This window comes from Hesperophylax consimilis, chromosome 8, assembly GCF_061612785.1.
Source record: "Hesperophylax consimilis isolate HC1 chromosome 8, BYU_Hcon_1.0, whole genome shotgun sequence".
In the NCBI taxonomy this organism is placed as follows: Eukaryota; Metazoa; Arthropoda; class Insecta; order Trichoptera; family Limnephilidae; genus Hesperophylax; species Hesperophylax consimilis.
In genome coordinates, this window is record NC_142843.1 from 37815118 (window position 1) to 37831327 (window position 16210).

Here is a 16210-nt window from a genome sequence, read left to right on the forward strand (position 1 = left end):
ATGCAGTTATATCGGCTTATGATTATTTTTTGAGTATTTGATGACACAAGGAATGGGATACGTCCTTAAAAAAATTAAGTAAATTTTGGCAATTCCATACATCTTTCCCCTCACCCCGCGGCTTCAAATTGTTGTCGAATTGCTCCGTCCAGGGCTTTTAGGTCCATTCTTAAATCTATGAGCCGAACGAAGGAATGCACAGTTCGTGGAAAATATATTTTCTATGAACCTTAGAAGGAACGAAGCATTACATTTCGAAAATTATTGCATGGTTCGAATTTTATTAATCGAAGATAATCAGTTTTTATTCGTCTTCTTGGTAAGTAGAATTTTTATCATCGCTTTACTAAGTTTCTTTTTCGAACTGGAATAGGGGTGGGATAACTATAGATTTCTTCAGTGGTTCCGAGTTTGTTTTATTGCAGTTGGAATTATACCTATTCAAAATCGATACTCTTTACAGTAGGTACTTACTAATATTATTTTATTCTAAATACTAAATACCTACTTTTTTATTATAGCGACTATTTAAACATTGTATATACAAGATATTATAGTGAATATATGTATAGTAAATTGTATTTCTTAGTCCTCCTCACTAGGGGTAGGGGACCTGCTCTGAGGCGGACTAAAGTTATTTATTTCTGTTATACTAGTTTTCTATATCGTTTTAAATGTTTTGTCAGATTTTTTTTCATTAATCTCTTTCAACCAGATTTTTATTATTGATTTGTAATCATTCATATTTTATATTCGCTTTATATCTGGGGGAGGGACGTTGTGGGGTATAAAATATATTTATTGGACTATTTGTATAGCTTTTATATATGTAATTTCTTTGTCCGAATGTGGAATATTTTTTGTCATTGTGATTTGACCTTGTTTGATAAATACGCGGTATTGTAGGGGATTCAGTATTTTTTAATAGTTTCTGTAGTATATTTTTAGTATATATTTGTTGTACATTTGGTACATCAAAACTATTGAAATTTTCAATCGAATGCGTTCTTATGGGTACTTTCAGTATGGTCTTTATGATTCCTTTTTGAATTGTTTTCAGGTTATGAATATACTTAGATACAGCAGATCCCCATCGTATAATTCTATATTCTATACGAGAATTATGTCCTTTTTATTTACCACATTTCTTAGATTTTTAAAGAAATATATAAGTTTTGTAAACTTTTCCGTGATACCTTTGATATGAAGGTCACATCTAAGATTTTCATCCATTACTACCCCGAGATATTTTATGATTTTTATTTACTTGCTTATTCCAAGTAGGTACTTAAATATTGGAAACCAATATTTAACCAATGCAAAAATCAAACTTTTAGAATGTGATGGAAGTTTGGATTTCCGTAAGTTTACCATCTTATTTGCGGGGTGGAAGATTAACGAAATATTTGCCACCCCTGGAAAGAGCTATGGGTAAATAAAGGGTGATTCACCATCAATTCCATGGAAACGAGTTGTTAATCAATTTGATTGCAGACAGTAGAAATTAAACAATCGACAGGTTGAGAATAATTGTGACATACATCTAAGGTGGTTTATTTTTGTATCTAAGGAAACACAAAATCTTGGTAAATATGATACTATTAAAATTAATATAAATTGTTTCACTATATTTTGACCAGGGGGACACAAACAGCCAGAAGATTGAACCAACTGGAACCAACTAACACTAAAGCTCTGATTTGGAGCAACATCTTTTGCCTATCTTTTCATCTGCTCTATTAGGATATGTAGGTACCTACCCCAGTATTTAAAAATATATTCCAGACACCATATTTTTAATTTAAGAACTTAGGAAGGTACCTACTTAATTATTAGATTATTTAATAAAAACTAATTTTTCGATATTACAAATTTGGAACAGTCGTTTGAAATTCTGAAATGACAGTTTGTACATTACTATTTCACACTGTAATATATTTTTTTAAATGTTTAAATCCATTAACTAATCATTAACATATGGTTTCTCCCAAAGGATCACCGCCCGGACCAAGTCCCACAGGGTCCAAGCAAGGTGTAGTTCCGCCGTCCAAGGAACCATCTCGGGTTGCATTCAAGGATACCTCCGGGGATTTAATATCCATCACTCACTCCAAAGATCTCTCCACTCGTTCTAATGCCACCTCGGTCTCAGTGGGTAGTGTACTCAGCTTTAAGCGCACAAGCGCTAAACGGAGAACAAGGATTGTAGAGAGCTTTAATATCGAACATGAAGACACTGTTTATGAAAAAACTCGAGAACCTGTAGTAATAGTATTGCATGAAAATATTGATGTCACACCAAATAGAATACAAAGCAAGGAACACAAAAACAATATTGGAAAGTTTGATCTAGAGTTCGAAGGCGGCAACCTTTCTGAACGAAGGTCCCGAGTGAGTCAGATCAGCCAGGTGAGCCGACCCCCCTCACAAGTCCAATTCATTGGCGATCAAGATGCTCCCAAGCGCATCACAGCCAACGTCAGCTTAGATGACCTTAAAGTTGACTTTGTCGCCTGCAATGTCGGGAATCAAGTAGACGAAGATTTAGACACGAAAGCTCCTTCGGCTATGTGGCTTCCCAAAATGTCTTCCAAAATGATTTTTCCGTCAGAAATACGACTTTTCTTAGAGGAAACTGAAACAATTTTCTTATTTGAATTAGCGAGTGTGACGGTAATGAAAGGAAGTGCCGAAGGAGACTCTGTCGAGAAAGAAAATGAAAGCTACGATTACCTCACCATAGGAAAGGGACGCAACCGTAAGACTGTCACAACGGAAGCACAAACATTGGCGTGCATTCGAAAAACTAGACACACAATTGCTCCCAGAGTGGAGAAAGCTAATAATTCTGCATTCGCTTCTGTCTGGGATATGTTTGATTCTTACGGAGTTAAAACAAGTGATACATTAATTAAAATGTCGAGTGAGGACAATATTGTCGACCCTAATCAGGCTCGGGAAGATGCGCAGTTAACGAAGGAGGAGTTAAAAATTAAATCCATTCTCAGCAGCACAGCATTCTTCGATGCCGTCATGATGATGGAAAGAATCATCGCAAACAACAATTTTAAAGTAGAACAAGAGGACTTTAAAGGACTCGTCAGATCGGATGATGATGTTTGTGAAGCTAGTTATGATTATGAATTAATGTTCCTTTGGGTGTTCAGCTATTTCAAAATTGAAAATAGGACTGTTACAGCAATGTGCATAAATACCGGCAACTCAGATATCATTGCTGTTGGTTATGGCAAATTTTTGTATTCTGAGGTTATTAGTGGAATAATATGTATTTGGAGTATAAAGAATCCCACTCAGCCTGAAAGATTGTGGAAATTTGATACCCCCTTGACAAGCCTAGCTTTTTCAAAAACCAATCCCAATTTATTGGCCGCCGGGTTTTATAGTGGAGACGTGCGCATTGTAGATATTACATCGTACAATAAACATGTCATAGCTAAAAGTAGCCGAAACTCTTCACCGACATTTCAACCTGTTTGGTACGTGACATGGTATTACGCAGTAGACTACAACTCTGACGTTGAACAAGTGCTAGCCATAGGACAGGACGGCAGAATTAACCGTTTCATGCAAACCAAAACTAAAGACTTTGTCTGTAAATCAATTATGAGAATAATTCAAACAGAGGGGAATGTGAAAAGTATTTATGAGGAAGATTGGTGTTTGAAAAATGAAATTCCCATCGTTAGAAACACGATCTGTCACTTTTACTGTCCTCATCCGAGTTTAGACAGTATATACTTCGTTGGAACATCGGATGGTTATATTTATAAATGTTCTAAGAATTATTTGAATCAACACATTAGCTTCTTTTTAGCTCATGACGGTCCGGTATATGAAATGCAATTTTCTAATTATTGTCAGAAGATATTCCTAACTTGTGGAGCCGATTGGACGGTTAAGATATGGAGGGAGAATGTAGACGCACCGCTTGTTGTACTAACCACAGATATGAACCCCGTCACAGGGGCAGTATTCTGCCCGACGCATTCCACAATCATTGCCGCTGTGAGTGGAACATCCGTCTACATATGGAACATCCAACAGAAGATAGACACAGCAACCCTGGTCATAGAATTACCGGCCCAAGTATCAAAGCTATCCAGGGTACTTTTTACGGAAAATGGAAAAAACTTAATCATATCAGATGTCATGGGAGGGGTTCACATGTACGCTCTCTTGGGGGTTTGCAAACCTGCGGAAGACCAGTACGAAATTCTCGAAAATACTTTGCACAAAATATTGCTCATTAGACCTGAACTATTGGAAAAAATTACAAAGGCAAAGAAGCATACAAAATAGTATTGTCATGTATTACCTACGTATTTTATAAACTTTTGTAAAATAATTACCTGTTTTTGATCAAAGCTGATCAAAGTCCTGACTGCAGTACATTTAGCTTTGGATTTCATGTTTTCCTTTGCATGTTCGCCCTATTATAGTATGTTTAGGCCTCCCAAGACTCCTTCCTCCTCCGTCATGTACATCTTATCCTGTTTTGCAGTTAGACTTTGGATAGTGTGCGTGTGTTTTTACAGTATAGTTTACTTTTAGTCAAAATAAAGTATTTTATTACGTTGGTTGAATTTTGTGTGCCTTGTTTTGCTTCTTCCTTATTCTTGATCCAAAATTTCGGACAGCCTTATATTATCTATCGCCAGGGCAGATATTTTAAGTGGTGTGAGAATCTTAAATTCTATATTGTATTCTGTGATACTACAACTATTCTGATAAACAAAGATTTCAAGAAGGCAAAAATAACCAAGATGGTATCCTACTTCCAATTGGAAGAGAAAATAATGTTACACCTTTGAGACTTACATTAAATTAAATAAGATTTCACAAGACAAGATAAGATAGAGCTGGATTCGAACAGCCAGGCATTTTCCAATCTCCCTCTTCCCTTCTCATTTTTCCTTCTTCACATTGCCCCATTTGGAAGTTCCATATGCTCCGTCCTGACACCGCAAAACGTGTGACGCATGACTCAGTCCATCGATCTGCGGCACGCGAGGTTCTTTGCATAGGTGTTTACGACTCATATTATATAACGACTCGATCGATTTGTTGCATACACATTTACTAAAATATTTAATTAATATCATTCTTCAAAATATTATTATAGAAACATGAACTGCTTCCTGCGGTTTAAAACCGATGAATCCATATAGTTTTCACCATTTATCCCATATTAAGGTTAGGTTCTATAAATTTGGCACATTATGACAAACGATCGCTTAAATCGTTTTTGCACACTATAGTATGCCAAAAATTGCTGGAGTGGATATATAAATTGGTTCTCAGATTTTATCCCGTTTCCTTAACTCTTGACCAGACGATCGTTCAAGTATCAAGCAATAGTTGAACATTATAGTAGTAATAGTTGAATTATTACAGTCACAATTGATTTTGTTTTCCCTTTTGACTGGAATTTTTTTGTTGTTTGGGAAGTGGCCCGAATGCTAGAAGCGCAGTGTGTGGACAGGTCTATAGACACGCTGGCCCTTTCGTGGGACTTTCATGTTGCATTATAAAACAAATCTTAATGCAAACAGTGTAGAAATAAATACATAAGATAAAAGAGTGGTACATAATTTATTAGCTGGGAAAGTTGTGCAAGAGAGCCCATAATAAATATTGGAAATGGATAGTTATATTATACAATATCGTGTTCTAACAGTAATTAATATATTAAAATTGCTTTTTATGTAGGTAATATCAGTGTTCGGCCCCTTGGTTTTGTTGCAAATAGTACTCGTGTTTCAGTTCTTTCAGATTCCTTTCCAATATTGCCACCTGGAAAAAATACAAATTATTCAATTAAGTCTGTTGTGAAACTTTGGACCGCAGGTATCGGAAGGATTTGTTCGTCATTGGAAAAGATAAATAATTATTCTTCTCAGTTTGTCTCACATATTTATACTTAACTAGCTGTACCACGCTACGCGTAGCTGTGGCTTAGTCTGTCTGTGCAGATGGAGAAACAATAGCGCATGTTGCTTTTAAGTCTAACAGATGGCTCTGTTTAAAAAAAAAAAAAAGCATGTTTGTCAAACAGATGATGTTGTTTTAAAAAAAAAAACAAGTTTTTACCTGTCACAGGTGACATCTATATAATATAGGTACATTAACCCACACATGTATTGGATTGGAAACGTTGTGTCAAAATTTCAAAGCAATCGGTGAAAAACTTTATGTAGAAGATTACATGGAAAAAAAATTACGAATTGGCGGGATTTTTTCATTGACAGTAGAAAGTTAAAAAATTATTTATATTTTTTTATTGTATAAACGGCATAAAAAGCAAGGTGACAGTTTTCTTACTAATTGCCTACACAAAAGGAATGTGTTTTACAAAAATAAAAATTTTTTGAAATCATGGACATTTCGAGTGAAAATACCGCAGTGAGTTTTTTTTTTACATTTCATGTGTGATATTAAAAAAATATTTTTTTAGAAATATCAATGTTTATTTCAAAAACAAACATTTCAGATGATTTTTTCTATTTTCTAAAATGGTATTTCTCTTTACGACAACTTCAAAAATATATTCTCTTTACGACAACTTCACATATATTTTACAACAATAACAATCACGACGTAATCTGTCAAAAGTCCTGTTTAAAATATCTAAAAAAACAACAAAAAACGCAAATTAACAAGTGAAAAGTGATACTATTGGATTAATCGTCCACGATTTATTCTGTGGAAGTGTTATTTCAGTTTGAAATTGATGTTTTTAGACTCAGTTGCTTAGTTTAATAATTTAAAATCATTGTTTTTATTCCCAACACTAAAGTTTTACTAATAAACTGTCGTAACCTGGATTAGTCAAAGAAATTAGTGGATGTGAAGAATACAGTGAAAGTGAATATCATATAAAACAAACAAAAAACAATAGTTAATTGTTTATGAAAAACAGTTGAACAGTGAAAACTAAAAATCTAAAATAACATTGTCATCTTCCAAAGGCAATTTATAATATAATATAAAGAACTATACTGTCGCAAACTCTTAACTCGGGAGTAGTCCTGTGGATAAATCGGTCACACCAGTTGAAATTAATATCGACGGGTAGGGCGGACGTTCGAATCTCAATCAAACCAACAGGATTTTTATTTTTATTTTATTTATAATCAAAAGCACTACTGCAAAGTCTTGGCCACAGATGTCACTACAAGTTAATAAATAAAATCAACAAAAGCATAAATTATTCAAATAAAAATTATAAATAACCTATTCCAATAAATAACTCACTTAAAATTTAACCAACTTCACATTACCTAATATAACAATGACAACTAGAGGCAAAAGTGCGCTTGAACTCGATGAAATAAAAATTGAAAAAATAACTCAACACATCGATAAAAAAATGGATAACATTAAAAAAGAAATCTTAACACAAATCGAATTATTCAAAGGAGAAACGCAAAAAAGTATTGACTTCATCAGCAAACAATACGATGACCTAATAAAAAAAATCGATCTAACCATAATCCAAAACCAAAAAATTGAAACTGAATTCGAAACATTCAAAAAAGAACAACAAGACCTCAAAAAAACAGTGGAGTACCTGGAGAATAAAATTGATAATCAGGAATACGAGTCTCAGTCGAACAACCTAGAATTGCGCAACTTCCCGGAAAATCCACATGAAAATCTAGTTACTATATTTCACAACTTATCCACAAACGTCATAAAATCGGTAGTACAGCCCGAAGACGCGACCTCTGTGGTGCGGATGGGAGGCAGAAACCGCTCCGATGATTCTCGTTCAAAACCAAGAGATATAATAATCACCCTCAGCTCTAAACTAATGAGAGATTTATTCCTGGCTAAACTAAAAGAACACATTAAAACCAAAGGCCGAATTACTGCTTCATCCATAGGACTACCACATACTCAAATGGGTCACAGTACACCCATCTATATATCCGACCACCTAACTTCAAGAAAAAAATTCCTCCTGGCTCAAACAAAACAACAGGCAAAAATAAAAAACTATAAATTCACATGGACAAAAAATGGTCAGGTGTATGTTCGTAAGTCTGAGGACTCTAAAATCCTTAGAATCTCGTATGAATCGGACATTAAAAAAATGTGACTGGAAGTCTACAAAAAAAATCCATTAACTATATGATTTTTATTTATTTTCTTTTCTCAGTCAGCTTTGCTCACATCACAAATCTATCTATAATTATTAATAATCTTACTAAACTAATCAACTTGCTTCAAATATTTATCGTAACTTGCTCCATAATTCCCCTTTATCTGATCATTTTAAATCACTCAAATATTCTTTTCTATATATATTCTATGTTCTATTCTATATTCTATTCTACAATTATTCCAATTCATACATTTATTTCCACTGTGCTAATTTATCGAATTATTATACCAAACTTAATTTACTTAAATATTTTTAATTTCTCAATTACTTTATGTCGTATGATACATGTGATACATTCAATTGTTTTAAATTATAAAATAATTTCAACTAAATAAACTCCTTATATTTCCATGATAATCCTAATCCTATCATATCATCAAATAAAATTATCTTACTTAAATCAATTACCTCACTCAACTTCTCTTAGGGCGAGTTGTTTCGGAAAAGCTGAACAATTATTCAGATTCCCGAGTTCTATTCAAATGTAATATAATCTTCACGTCGATTTTATTCAAATACAAATTGGGTTGTTTCAACTCCGAAAAAGCTTCCGTTATATTTGAATAATCCGTTCCAGTGTTCCCCGCCGAATCGGGCAATTATTGCAGAGAATAATTTTTTTGCGAGACAGGAATTATTTTTACGCTGGCAACACCTCGTATTTTTATCAATCTGTCAAAACTTTTTCCCGCCGTCGCGTTGTTAGACTGCCTGTATTTTGTGATTGTTTATTGTCTCAAATGTTGAAAACTTAAAATGGATCCAAACTTACTGTAAGTATTGTAAATTATACCCTTTTTCCATAATAAATATGAAATTTATGAATAAATAATACACATGTTTGTAACCGTATAGGTACGTGAGGCATTTTGTTTTCCTAAATCCCAATGTAAAGCTTGATAATATTATGTAGAGTTTCGTCTTCTAAACAACATAAACGATCATAATGAAAACATTTGCGATACCTCTATATAATTATCGCTTGTAATATTACCAGGTGTTTCTGTGCAATGAGACAGGTTTCAGCAATTACAGGAGATCAGCAATTCCTTGTACGATCTTGTTACTTATAAATATGAAATGTGTTTTCAGGAAACAATGCAATGTTGGTGAGGAAGTATAGCCATATTCTCACCAATAAAAAGACCGACGCAGTCATCTTCAAACAACGAGAGGCGACATGACTTACTCTTATATCCGATTTCAATGGCGATGGATTCTGTCAAACAGCTCCGAGCTCGGTTTGAAAATATGAAGCGTCGGGCAAGGCAAGTTGGAATATATTTCTTAATTGGTATTAATCTTAACGCCATAATGCTGTTAAATGAACTGTTATATTTAGTAATTCGTTGCCCTGATGCTTTGTTTAATTCATGCAGGTATATATGTTTATTAATTGACTTTTAATAATGCTTCAAGGACGGTAGCAGAGAAATTCAGGAGAGGACTAGCGGTGGACACAAATTTTATGCGGAGCATAGTGGCTACTTCGATTGACGGACTCCCTAGCGTGTTTGACGATGACGTCAGCACTTTGGTGCTGCAGGAGCTAGCTGGTGGTGGAAGAAGGTGGGAGTTTGGTTAGCGCCATAGCTGAGGTTTATTATGGTGTTGACTGCAGTTTACTAACTATTACTACAATGTTTCCTAGTTTTATATTAGTTCTTCATTTAAGATAATCTGGTTAATTAATGCATTTTCACATTTTTTTAAGCTTCCTACTCCTACCCCTTTGACAGCAGCGCCCCAGAACCAACGATCTAAAAACCTATTTCCTCTCCTTTTAAATGTAAGCGAATTTGTCGAATGATTTTATATAAGATGTTAGTAGAGTGTAGTGTAAAGCAATTATTTTACATTATCGTTGCTTTATTTAAGAAATTAATCTGATTAATTAATGTATTCTTATGTTGTTAATGCATCCAAATCCAACCGTTTTGATAGCAGCGCCCCAGAAACCTCAATCCTAAGGGCAATTTCATCTCCTTTAAATGTAAACGAATTTGTTGACTGACTTAATACAAGTTTTCAAACAAACTATTAGTAGATTTTAGTACAAAATATTTGTATTTCACTATCGTTGCTTTATTTAAGATAATAATCTGATTAGTTAATGTATTCTCATGTTGTTGAAGCATCCAAATCCAACCCTTTTGACAGAAGCGCCCCCTATTATACATACCGATTTCCGGTTTAAAAAAAAATTGGATTATTGAGACAAGAACGAGTAATATCGGAGTCATGCTAAAACTAAACTGAGATGAAAGCAGTTTATTCCCCTCTGTTCACTATCTACTGGGTGAATTCTTTAATGTACTAATATTAATTTTAATAATTTTTCTCTTTTTTATGTACACAATTCTTATGAAGTATTTTCTGGCTTCACAATTACCTACATTATATTACATGATAATACTAACAAATGTACATTGTGTACTTACGACGGGGTACTCCAGTAAGACCGCATTTTTCTTTTCTTTCCTTTTAAAACTGTAAATTTAAAAAAATGCATTTTATGCAATATCATGCACGGCATGTCCAGGTTTTTATATTATGCATATTTTTAATGCTGTGTGACCTTTACTTTATGGGCCGTATAATCTTTTGTGTTCTTTCTAATGTTTTTCAATTATTGTCAATTATTGTTAGAAAAAGATGAATGAATGCATTCGCACACAATTAACTAGTCCATTATACTATGTTCTTAAATGTTTTTTTCCCATTGTATAAGTATGTATTTTTGCTGTAAATTATTCTTTCTTCCGAGAGAGTATTCTGGTATAATTTTACTTTTTTCAGGGCATTAATAAAAAATAAATAATCACAATCGCTAATCAAGTCGCTACAGCGACCTTGATGTGATTTACTATGTAATACATTTCTAGAATGATCTATGTTATTACTAACTATATATGGAGATAATATACAGTACCATAGTTACCTGGTAGATAAGTATGGTACTGTAGACGGTATGGTACGGTACACTTAAGATTAATACTTAATTAACATTAACTAATTGTTAATACAGGATTTAGAACATAATTGGAAAATACCATAAATATTATTTTAAACCTTTATTTTCTTATTTTTTACTGAATTTATATTAACAAATTATTATAATCAGTAAATATTAGTCTGAAACACCCATACATATTTAAAAATAAATAAACTCTGAGAAAAAATAAATGCCGCTGATGGAAATTGAACCCGCAACCTTCAGATTTATTCATTTTTTTTCAATTTCTACAGTGTAGGTAGGTGCCTTACTTATTTTCTCTTTTATTTTAATTTGTTATATTATTTTGATATATTTTGTTCCTCACTTATGTAAAATACAAATAAAAGAATATACTACATCTTGGTACTCTATTTATTTTATGAAATTTTGTAGGAGTACCTATGCAGTTACACTTAAGCTATTCACATTCAATAACGATCCAATGCATATTACATAATATATGTATATGTGAGATAGTTGTTCAAAACATTTCTAATAGTAGGTATGTATTCTCTATTAATAAACAAAGTAATTTACTAAGTTTATAAACATTAAAGTATAAAATAAATAGAAGATTTATCATTACATTAATTATTTAGTACATGTTAACTATCTATCTCTGAATATATGTAAATGGTCGTTTGTTGAAAATCTCTGAAAGTTCTTCATTGATTGCTTTGAAATTTAGACACAATGTTGCATTCAAATATGCGTGTGTTTTTATATACCTACATTATTTAGATGACACCTGTTACAGGTAAAACAGACTGAGCCACAGCAACACGTGGCGGGGTACAGCTATTTTTGAATAAAGACATTATTGTTTTGAAATTCAAAAGACTTTTATTATCTTCGCTCATGTACCAAGAGATTGTACACATGTGTTCGAGTCTCCAGGCGGAAGATGTTGCAGAAAGTGTTGCCCCATGGGTTGGTAAAGAATCAATATAAACCGAGTTCTGCACAGAGAAGTAAAGTAAGAAAACAGTTTATAAGGCGGTCTACTGTGGAACCTCTCTTGCAATGCAGGGTTTTACAGCACTCGGCTTATGTGGATTCCTTACCGACACGTGGGACGACAGGCTTAATGGTACAGAAGGAGGTAAGATAGGGCTTTTTGTGCTGGGTAGTATTTTACTATTTATTAGTCCATCAATCTGGCAAAATATGAGTTAATGAGGGTTTGACGAACGTGGTCATCTCCCCTGTTAAAGATTGGTGCTTGCACCAGTACATCGTTAACCTCGTCCATGGGGTCTATGAATACAGGTGGTTGATCTTGTTACAATGATCCCTTGTACCTACCTGCATTTTAATTTATGAAGAAAGGACTGGAAGCCATCTTTTAACAACTCCAAAAGTTCTTTCAACAACATTTCTGGTCCTGATCTGACTTTCTTTATATAAATGTTGTTCTCGAGAAACGGAATTCCTTAAGGGTGTTAGTAAATATGGCTTTATTCCATAACCACCATCTCCAACAATCACTTCATCTCCAAACTCACCGCATTCCAACCTTACTTTGATGCTGCTACTATTAAAAAGATGGGTATCTCCAGGCCACCTGGCTACTATGTTGGTCATAATTTGTGATATATTGGTCGACAAAAGAAACAAACTTTTTGTTTTTTCGTCATTTTAAATCACGGAAACCAACGATATAAAAACGAATTTCGACAATATTTTATGTAGAAAAGGTATCTAAACTTCTTCCCACAAAACCTTTAACTTCATAAATTTTAATCGTTGGGTTTTCTTTGCGTTATTTGCCAAAATAGTGAGGGTCGTTATCACCAGTAATTGGCACATACGATATGTCAGACCGCAATTGTGACGTTCGCGCATGCGTCAATCTTTTTCAAAATGGCGGATCGCGTTAACCGGCCGATTTCGGCTGATCACATTTTCATGAATATTTCGTTGACTTTTCTCTTGACGGACGATGAAACAACCCAATTTATGGAAAATTGAGTGGATTGACGTTGTGATGACTTTCTCACACGTGATTTTTTCCGAAACAACTCGCCCTTAATAATGCTATTCAAAAATTGGATAGAACTATTCTAATTAATTTCATAATTTCAAACCACTTGATTCCGTCTATCCTGGTGATTGTTTTTATTCTTGCACTTTTTTCACTTTTCTTAATAATTTTAATTTTGCTAATTCTCTTAAATGTGGTATATTTATTAATTTTTTTACATCCCTTGGTAATTATTATACTATTCATTTTAAAAACTCTACTTCTCCAAATAACTAAAGTCTTCTATAATTCTCTTAACTGTCGCATGAACTATAATTATAACAATTGTTTCAACCATTTCCTATGCATTATTATTTTAAATCGTGATATCTGTCTTAACTATTTTGATTATTGTGTCACTTATTTTTCGATGAATTTAAATTGTTTCATTTTTATTTTTATACACATCTGTTTTAATTATTTTGTTTATCTCAGTGTCTCTTATTTTTCGATGAATTTAAATTATACCAATTTTATTTTTATATATACCTGTTTTAATTTTTTTCAATTATCTCAATGTCTCTTATTTTTCGTTGAATTTAAATTGTTCCATTTCTATTTTTATAAATATCTGTTTTAATTTTTTCGATTATCTCAATGTCTCTTATTTGTCGATGAACTTTGAACTTTTATTCCATCTTAATTTGTATATAGACATCTCTTTTAACTATTTTGATTATCTCAATGTCTCATATTTTTTGATGAATTTAAATTGTCCCATTTTTATTTTTACAAATATCTGTTTTAACAATTTAGATTATCTATGTTTCTCTTATTTTACAATGAATTTTAAATTGTTCCCTTTTTATCTTTATAAATATCTGTTTTAACTATTTTCATTATCTCATTGTCTTTTATTTTTCGATGAATTTTAATTTTTCCATTTTTATTTTTATATACATCTGTTTTAACCATTTTGATTATCTCAATGCCTCATATTTTTTTGATGAATTTGAATTGTGCCATTTTAATTTTTACAAATACCTGTTTTAACTATTTTGATTATCTCAGTGTCTTTTACTTTTCGATGAACTTAAATTGTTCCATTTTTATTTTTATATATATCTGTTTTAACACTCTTCCTATTGTTCTAATTCTGTTAATTCATATAATTCTACTAAGCACTAGAGTAACTAAACATCTGCAAAAACACATCTTAATTATCAATTTCTATGGTTTATAAAAACTGGTACATAAATTAAATTATATAATTTTATCAACTAATTATCAATTATTATTAATATTTAATACCATCTTTACTACTATAAATACATTTAGAAACCATGATTTTAATATTTGTAATGCAATTAAATTTGTATAATTTAATAACTTTTAATTTAATTTAATTTGTATAGTTTTATTACTTACTTATTATTTAATTGTATAATCTAATTAACTTATATTTTTATCTGAATTGCATAACTTTATAACTTATAATTAACTTATTTTATAAATCCAATCTGTAAATATCACCCGCCATAACACAGGGACATCCCTAGCATGGCGGATGAATTATCAAAAATATATAAAAATGTTCAACAAGTTCTTATAATAAATAAATAATCTTCATTTTAGATACATCGGGAGCATCCCGTAATTCCATGAAATTTCACCATGTCATTGGGACTTTTTTTTTTTTTTTTTTAACATTATTTCTGGCTTTCACCCTTCAAGGGTGTTCTTGGCCATCATTTAAAATTATTGAGAAATGAAAGGTGAATTTAAATATTAATTTTATTTAAATGGGCAAATTTCAAAATTATAATGAAAATTGGAGTCGAGTTCAGACTTAGAAGAGATGAGATGTTGAATGGAGGGGAGGCAATTTTAGATAAGGCTTGATAGAAGAGAGGATATTTGTTTAGAGAGGGACAACCAAAAAATATGTGATCTAAAGTTCCCACTTCTAGACCACAGAATGTACAATCTGGGGAGTCAACAACGTGAATTTTAAAAAGATGGGAAGGAACGGAACAATGTCCGATCCTCATTCGAATGAGTGAAGAAATTTCTTTTTTTGAAAAATGAGGGAATTGCTGAAACCACGGTTTTGATGGAATAGTTCTTTGTATTGAGGCATAGCAGGCTCCCTTGGATTGACTAGCAATGTGCCAATACTCTGCCCAAACATTGCGGGATCTATCTTTGATGATGGAAAAAATGTCAGATAGGGGAATGTGGTTTACGAGGGTAACAACAGGGTTGGACGCTCCTTGTTTTGCCAAGGCATCCGCAATATCATTACCCATGATACCAACATGTCCAGGAATCCAAATCAGAGTTACAGTTTTACCAGAGCTTTGAATGGAGGCTATCATCTCTCGAATAAGGCATACAAAGTGATCATCAGGATGAAGAAGAGGACTGGATTTAAGTTTTTGGAGGGAACTGAGAGAGTCAGAGAGAACGAGGGAATGTTCGAAATTATTTTTGATTATATATTTGAGAGATTCTATTATTGCAATGCACTCGGCTGAAAATATTGAAAATTGATTTGAAATTGAATGAAATATTCTGTCATTAGAATTATTGTGGTAAACGTTAATACCTATACCACAGTTAGGAGAGTCGGGAGATTTGGATCCATCAGTAAATAAAAGAGAAAAGTTGGGCCATTTAGATGAAATAATGTCATTGAACATATTATTGACAGTTCGGGCCGGGAGATTGGAATGACTTTTAAGGATTCCGATCCCTTCAAATATTGTTGGGGATAGGGTGACGTGACTATATTTTAATTTGTATAAGGGAAGTAGATCATTTTGGATGATGTGAAGCTCTGAGAGAGACTTAAAATTTTTACAGATGTCAGGAAGAGGTTTAGTTGAAGCTCTGATTGTAGATGAATGGGTTGGGTCAATGAACAACGAGACGCTGGGGATAACCTGATGACATTTAGAATTTAAACATTTAAGAACAAATTTGTCAGCAAATAGTTGACGCCTTAAATAAAGAGGAGGATCAGAACATTCTACTTGAAGGGAATTGATGGGTGACGATT

The 16210-nt window shown here is 32.8% G+C and overlaps 2 protein-coding genes across 2 annotated transcripts in view; one reads left to right on the forward strand and one right to left on the reverse strand.

The window, feature by feature from the left end:
- Positions 1-1977: 1977 nt before the first annotated feature.
- LOC149422010 (dynein axonemal intermediate chain 4) lies at positions 1978-4320 on the forward strand. Its single transcript, XM_089634345.1, has one exon. It carries the CDS (start codon positions 1978-1980, stop codon positions 4318-4320), a length of 2343 nt encoding a protein of 780 aa, XP_089490471.1.
- Positions 4321-5607: 1287 nt separating this feature from the next.
- The window catches only part of Rbsn-5 (Rabenosyn-5), a 36473-nt gene continuing 25870 nt past the window's right edge, over positions 5608-16210 (reverse strand). Inside the window, exon 7 of the mRNA XM_089634649.1 lies at positions 5608-5814. Coding sequence (XP_089490775.1) covers positions 5737-5814 — 78 coding nt within the window. The 3' untranslated portion in view covers positions 5608-5736. The remainder of the gene's footprint in view (positions 5815-16210) is intronic.